We start from the raw sequence: 8,259 nt of genomic DNA, 5'->3' as shown, positions 1-8,259 counted from the left end.
GGTGTCAATTAGAGGTGAAGCATGTTATACATGGGGTGGGGCAAACAAATCATAGCTGAAACAAAAGCATGCACACAATACTCAGAATGTTTTCTAAGAAGATATAAGATTCCATTTGGATGAAGTCAGTACCGTGTGAAAGCCTGTCACTTAGTTTTATAATTAGATATGCATATAACATTATACAATACAATACACAGAAATTATGGGTTGTCTTTTAAAGATGATCATTATTATATTTGTATTATTATTGTTGTTGTTTATGGAAATGGGAAACAAATTAAAATTTAAAAAATGCACTACATCATTAGCACTTTCTGAATGTAAAGTTATATACTGTATGGATGTAAATAACTGTATATATTGTTATATTTTATTCTATTCTAAATTAAAATATTGTATATATGTTCTATGTGTGTGTGTACTGTGACATGAAGGGGCGACAACTTACATTTCATGACAAACAAATGAACATGAACAACTGCCACCTGTAGTGTTTTTCTTAGGCTTCTGGTCTATTTTCTTCCAACTTACACATGTAAGTGTACATATTATGTATTAGGATTTATTACTATTAACTATTGCTTCTGAGTGCACATCAATGGCTGGCTAATAAAAGTTGGACACTAAAGGAGGACTGCAGCTGCTGTTGTGCTGCTAACTTGCTGCTTAAGGTTAAGGTGCAGTTTTTACCACTCAGGTAAGAAATCTGCCCAAAGGCCACGTTGCTCATGTAGCACAGGACGCACTGGTACAACCAGGGGGTTGAGTTTTAGTGTCTTGCTGCACCTACTCAAAATAAATGTCTTTGTCTACAGAGAGCATTTCTGGGGTAGGACTACAGTTCAGTGTAGCAGCTGTCATGATCATGTTTGTAACTCTAAAATAGGCAAGAAGTTTATGGCTCCTACCTGAGCAAACAAACATTAGAGAACATTTCAAACAGACAAAACAATTGGGAGTAGATTTTGGCAGTTGAAGGGCCTTAAATATTGTCTTCTGTGATTGCAATGTTATGTTAATTGTATGTATCTTTGTCTCAATCTTGTCTTAATTTTTTTTTCTGTGACATTGCAAATGGAGTTGCTGTGAAGCAAGAAGAAATTTAGACTCAATCTGACAATAAAGTATCATCATCATCATCATCATCATCATATTGTGAAGAAACCATGATGTGTAAAAAGCAACATTTGAAACTTGGAACGTATAAGAAGCATATAAAACTATTCCAACAATATCAACCATGACATTTATGTGATGTGATTGAGAAATGTGTCAGAAGAAACAGATTTCCACTTTATTTAAGATATATTATCCTTTTCGAGACAAAAGACACTCCCTGTCACACTTATTTGGCCCCATGCAGCGTGCATGTTTCCAACACTTGTTATTTTAACAACAACAGTATTATAACACCATGTGAAGGCAATACACCATGACATCAAATAACAGACACAGTTGAATAATGTCAGGTTCAGTTTTTTCAGCAGAGTATATGAAGAGAAATCTAACCTGCTCATCAGCATTGTCACTATGGTAAAACCTTGTTTTTAATCTTGGGGTGTGTCAGCTATACATAAATCACTATGTATAGCTGACACAGCCCAAGACTAAAATTGTAGTCAGACAAGAACTGTGGTGCAGTTACAGTTAACATTTTATTGTCCCTGACGTTTGATCTGAGACATCAGTGAGAAACAAAAGCAACAGAATTTCCTAAGCGAAATAGAATAAATATAGTAATAATAGAAATAAAGACATTTTCCCACATAATAAAAGTTGGAAAATAAGTGATATGTTCCTGGGAAGTAATGATTTTAAATCCACTATAAAACATCAAATTCAAAAAGATACATATTTACATAAATACCACTGCACATGCATACTACAGGTATGTTTCAATCAGAAATTTAAACACAAAGATTTTAAAAAAGATGACAAAAACAAATTATTGGTTTGTTATGAATTTATGGTGTGCAAATATACACAACAATGCTTAAGAAGACTGCATATTTAACAGAAAGCCTGTAATATTTCTATAACTCTGGAGGTACATCATGGCATTTCATCAGTCATTGTATCTTCAGCACATCAGGCAGTTTTGGGGGCAAGTTCAAAATGCAAGAAAATGGAATCCTGTATGTTGCTCTGTCACATCATTGTGTTATTCGTTACACATTACCACATTTCACACTATAGAATTCCCCTCCCCTTTCTTTCCTTTTTTTATTCTTTTTTTTTTGGCAAAACAATTATTGTTTGGAAGCCTGCACTATGAAATTAGCAAAGTGGGTTATACTGCTGGTGTGGAGGTTTTCATACTTTCTTCCACCATTAAAACTCATCATCTTCAGAAACAATTGTAACTGGCATTAATGTGCTATTCTTAGTGAGTATGAAGTTTTACAGAAACCTTTCAAGCCTATAGAGAGTGACTGTTTGATACTCAAAGTTAAATTTGGGCAGAGTATGTTTTTTTTTTTAATCCAATACTATCATTTTTGACATTCTCGCTTTCTACAATATCTACGTATGGCAACTATGGAATGGTTAGGGAAAAATCTTCATTATGGCAAATGAACTATGGTTACGAGGTGACTAAAACACTTGGTTAAGGTTAGGGAAAGCTTGAGGTTATGATTAATTAATTACAAATTTAATTGCAATGAATTGTCTGTGATGGGACGTAATCTGTATGAAAGTTGAATGTGCTACATGCCCAACCACCACCCTCATTACATTAAATTTGACAGCTATAGTTACTAGTTACTTTCTAGATTAAAAGTTTTCATACAAAACATATCAGCTTACAAAATATGAAGCATTGTTATCGATGACAATTTGCTCCAACTCACCCATCTGCAACATTAAAATGCTACTTATATGTTAATGCATCAACAATAATAATATGAATAATATAATAACATAAACATCAGTATTCTGATAATGCTTATGTACTTTTACTCAAGTAAAATTTTGTCTGCAAGACTTTTACTTCTAATGTTTAAATTGTGTTATTGCTACTTTTACTTAAGAACCTTTTCCACCACTGATTACATAATAAATTAATGAATGAATGTCAATGTCTTAGCTACAAATACTGTAGGTGCACAGGTATTTTCAATAAAAGAAAATAGCTGCATCTAGACGCTATACCCCCATACATGATACTGTCAGATAAAAAGATATTGAAGTCAGTGTGACTGTGAAGCAATGAATAACAAAAAATACAGTGAAATAAGCAGTCATCTTTTATTGATGAAGAGGTAACAGAAGTTCATAAATGTTTAAATATAAGCTAGAAGATATGTTTTCCATACTACAGAAGATGGATACAGACATAAATTTGGTTTAATACAACCACACTTTAAGACTGTGAGGAACTGAAAACTCTACTGAATAACTGAGTTTTAGTTAAATTATGATTCCAGATTTAGCATTGTTGTACAGAGACAGGAGTGCATCATGCTTGTGATCGCTATGATGAGAGGTTTTAAGAAAGGTGCAGGTGTCACATAGAGCGTCCTGATAGGCTGGTAGTTTAGCTCTGAACGATTGAGTTGTTGAGTTGTTAGTGTAAATGTACAAGTGTAGAAAAGTGAATATTCAATGCAGAGGAGGCAGGAAGGTGTTTATGTTGTCTAAGATGAGAGAGAGAGTGGTACATACGGGTATGTTTGGGTGGGCTGAAGAACATTCTTTAAATTTCGGAAAAGACTATTGTAAGCATTTGTAGATATTTTATCAATTTATTTGAGCTGTTAATAGTTGTATAATTAATGTAAAAATAACTCCTTGAGTGATGAAATAAGTGATCACCAATGTTTCCCTGTCTCTTTTAAATAGTTCTCTTTGTTTGGTTCGTACCATACATTTTGTCCTCTCTGGCTCTTTGTTGAAATTAATTCATTGCATTCCAAAAGTTTTTGAGAGCACCTGTGTGACTGAGTCGTGGGAAAAGTTTTCAGTTGCAGGTGGGTATAATTGGGCCTTGATGGGCCTTTTTCTTTGGATTTTCAATATTGCCACTATGTTCGTCACTGAGTCTATAGAGAGTTCAAAGACAAGCACCTCCTATAAACCAGCAATTCTCAATTGCCCATAGGGCTCAAAATGATTAGTTTGTTTTGATGTGTTAGCCCTGCAGCAGACTGGTAACATGTCCAGAGTGTTTTCCTGCTTTTTGCCCAATGCTTAAGGGGAGAAACCACCCCTCCAAAACATAAATAAAAAAGCAGGTACCTGAAATGGATGGATGGATGGATAAAGAATTGATACCCCTAGAAATTCTGAGCTGAAAATGTGTCACTGTGGGGCTTACCAAGATGACACATTACCTTGTAAAATGCTGCAGCGTCAATACTGTTTGAATGCCAAAAATAGGAGTACACCAGGAGAGTCATGACACAAACAATATTCTGAATTACCCCACATGCACCTGTACAAACACAAAGAGAACATCACATGCATAAAGTGGCGGCAGCCGACTAATGTTCTCACCCTCTTTTGAGGGTGAGAACAGCATTCCTGTGCAGGGCTGTCAATACTTTTGGCCTTATTCCAGCACATGGACTTTTCTAGGATCCCAGCAAACTTTCCTATGCCTGAGGAACTATCAGCACGAAGTTTGCAGTACTGATCATTGCCAACAGGTCAAAGCAAAGGCATCTAGACTGTTACCTTTTTGTACAGGATTCACTCAGACTTTAAGTAAGTGTAACAGGTGTGATCTTTTGTTGTGTATGTAAAGACACCACATTCCAGGATTCCCATGTTGAGTTGGTCTATTTTGGTAAAATGAGAGAAATTAAACTTAACTGCACCTCAAACAAAGGAAATTCATCTCTAAAAGAAACAGGACTGTGCAAAAACATTTTGTTAGTAACCTGAGTTCCTCAATGTTCTAGTTTAATTAGAGTAAGCAGCCATCAAATGTACTGCCTGACAACACTCAGGTTACACTGCAAGGCGTGTAAGTCGTGTCAGTCACATTCTCAGCAATGTGAAGACTTCTTTTTATTGTGTATTCTGTAATGTGTGTGTATGACTCATTTGGCCAGATTTAAAAAAGGAAATGTATTTTTTTATTACAGGTTCCAGGTTAACCAGCAGCTCAAGTTGCTGCTTCTTTGTTGGAAATACTTTTTCTGAAGTAAACAAAATATATTGCACAATACTTGTTGATATGCGTGTGTCATCAAGAATAATATCATCATGTTCAGAGCGGTAAAAGCTGGGCTGAAAAAGTGATTTCAAATGAAGTCTCGTAGAAATTGTGCAATGTTAGGAAAGCATGACAAAAAGTTCTTTGATTTACAGTTTAGTGTGTATGTATTTTTATTGAACAAAATTCAACATACTGTAATTAATAAGAGAATAAAAGTATACCAAATGTTAAACAGGTTACAACATAACAGCAGTTATCATTAAATATTTTTTATAAGAAAGTTTAATTTAAAAAGTGTCTTATTCCATGTTTCAAAAAACAAACTTTTAATCAACACAATCATGAATTATAGATAAATAGAGACAAGGATAGCAATGTTTCCCTGAGCTTGGTTATAAAACTATGAAGCATTTCTGGATCCGCTGCATTGTCAACAACTTACTGATGATACCCTGTAAAAACAATATGGTTGTATAAATATCACATGGCATAATCAGTGCCAGTGGCTGTCAGTCATGTCAAACTATGAACATCTGTCCTGCCTTAGCTTGCATACTTTCATAGAACTTCCTGTTGTAATGTTAACACCCAACTTACCTGATTAAACTTAAAAATACATGATGTTTTCCCCTGTCTCTAAAGCCTATTTCTCAGTCCCCCCATCTAGTGACATTTTGTCCCTGTTTGTTTAATTCATACAAAAACCAAAATGTAAAAAATGCCAAGTTGCTGTTTTACAGGTGGTTAAGTGCCTGACTGTTTCTTGCCCATATTTCTTTATGCGCAATCTTAGCTATCAGCAGCTGGCTGACAGACAGAAATGAGAGAGGTATCGATCTTCTCATCTTCTCATAACTCTTGGCAAGGAGAAGCATATTTCCCATAATGTTAAACTATCACTTTAAGCTGCTTTTAAAAGTATTAATTCAGAGACTAGCTGGTTGACTTTTTGATCCTCACAATCAGGCTGCTCTTCCTGTGATTGTGACTTACCTGACTGACTTAGCATAACTTAATTGTGAGAAACCTAACTCAGAATTATGAGGGAGATGAGAATTTTTCTCACAGTTACAAGATCAAATATCTTGTAATTTTGAGAAAAGAATATTTTGATTTTGAGTGATAAGTGATCAAAGTGAGTCAAAATGGTGTTCATTTCAGACCCGTTCACTGGTTGGTGTTGCTCGGAAAGCCCTTGGATCTAAGTTGATTTTATGCCAGCTGCTGATACTAGCAACAGTTCAAAAGGAAATAAACTTGGCCCAATTAATAGTGTTTGCTGGAAAATGATCTACAGTGCCCAGGCATAGACTGGTAGAACAATCTGAAGTAGATCAAAAGGGGCTTTGTGTGAGTGCCGAAACCATTTGAATGACTTAAAGGGATAATCCACAGATATGTTGTGAGCAATTTCATGTAGGAACTATATTCTTTCTACCAATTGTTCGTATATGAAACTGCTCACAATAAGGTCTGTAGATTATTTTGAGTGACCGTGTCATGATTTCTGGAAAGAGAGATTGCTGTTGAGTTTTTCAAATGTAAGCCAAGTGCCATATAGTCCCATTATATTCAAGAAAGGCAAACAGATGGCCGATATCTCCAAAACTCGGCAACTCTCACCAAAACAATCTAGATGGGTAAATAATACTACCGGTAAGAGTATGAATGGAGATGTATTTTTGATTTTGGGGTGAACTGTCCCTTTAAGATGCCTGAGCAATAATGACATATTGAAAACACACCTACATTTCTCAGCCATCAATGACAATGCCTTAGAGTAAGGAGCAGTACAAACTAATCAAACCATAGTCAAAATTGCTTGTTTTTCTTCATTTCACTTTCTTATCATTATATCTTTGAAACATAATATGAAATTAAATCTCATAACAACATATATCTTATAGTTTACTTATAATAATGGGATACTTTTTTGAGAAATATTGGTGTGTTTTCCCAGAATAATAGGAAGGTGTTCTCAGAAATATGTAAAAGAATCTTGTAAACATTTTATTAGAATTACAAGTTGCTTAGTTACTCATGAAATATGGAAACCATAATTAACTCATTTTGTATTTGTTTTTATTTTACACATGCTTTGGCAATGTTAACATCTGTTTCCCATGTCAATAAAGCCCAATTGAATTGATTTGAATTGAAGTGAATTAAAAGAAAACTTAGATTTGTTTCCTCTGCCAGGTTTTTATATTGATTGATGAATGTGATTTTTCCCACATTCCCACAAACACCTGAACACAAAACGGTCCCTTCTCTTAACTGCATTGCCACTCAGTGATCAAACTTTACAAAATTGAGAAGACATTCTGTTCACTGTGATAGAGTATCTATCTCAACCAAGATCCAGGTCTCTGTAAGGATTTTATACTACTCTGAAAGGTGGTTAAACTGGGTGGCACTGAAAGTGCTTTTTTTTTTTTTTTTTTTGCTGCTGCTGCTGCTGCTGCTGGCAGGATTTAAAAAATGCGGTTTAATAATTGCACTGAGACTTTGACTCACTGGCAGATGGTTCAGATCATAAAGGAGCCCTATTCCCAATATATTTCCTATTGGAACATTTTTCATTAGTACCAGCAGATAGCAGTAAAGCTCCAGTCAAACAAGAGCACTACAGTACTGTGTGTCCAAGTACAGATATGTGCTGTGGCATGTCTGTGGATTATAACCAAATCATTCCGAGGCTGATCTGTATATGTTTCAATATGCAGCAGCTCTTACAATCAGGATATGCTAACCATGCAGCTGACAGTGGAATTTCCCTTTCATGTTAGACTACTCCACATAGGTAACACGACATAGTCATTACTAACAAATGTTATGAAAAAAATCCATGGCAAAAATATTTCACTTACCTGTACATTGTGGGGGTTGATCACTCCATCGATTTCCCTCACAAACTATTGCAGTGGCACCCTTTAACTTGAAACCATGGTAACAGGAGTACAGAGCGACCAGTTTGCCAGATGTGGAGGACAAAATAAAATCCCCATTCTTTATCTTTCTTGGAGTTCCACACTGTTCTAAGCCTGGAACTGAGTGATAACAGTTTTTCATGTTAATGTGTAGTGGAACAA

General features: G+C 35.2%; 1 protein-coding gene across 1 annotated transcript in view; it reads right to left on the bottom strand.

The window, feature by feature from the left end:
- Positions 1 to 5,314: 5,314 nt before the first annotated feature.
- Positions 5,315 to 8,259, bottom strand: part of tpo (thyroid peroxidase) — a 28,195-nt gene continuing 25,250 nt past the window's right edge. The window contains exons 12-13 of the mRNA XM_044167389.1: positions 8,038 to 8,217; positions 5,315 to 5,619 (exon numbers count right to left, since the gene is read on the bottom strand). Coding sequence (XP_044023324.1) covers positions 5,606 to 5,619; positions 8,038 to 8,217 — 194 coding nt within the window. The 3' untranslated portion in view covers positions 5,315 to 5,605. The remainder of the gene's footprint in view (positions 5,620 to 8,037; positions 8,218 to 8,259) is intronic.

Source organism: Siniperca chuatsi, linkage group LG15, assembly GCF_020085105.1.
Source record: "Siniperca chuatsi isolate FFG_IHB_CAS linkage group LG15, ASM2008510v1, whole genome shotgun sequence".
Classification (NCBI taxonomy): Eukaryota; Metazoa; Chordata; class Actinopteri; order Centrarchiformes; family Sinipercidae; genus Siniperca; species Siniperca chuatsi.
This window is presented reverse-complemented; position numbering and strand designations above follow the sequence as displayed.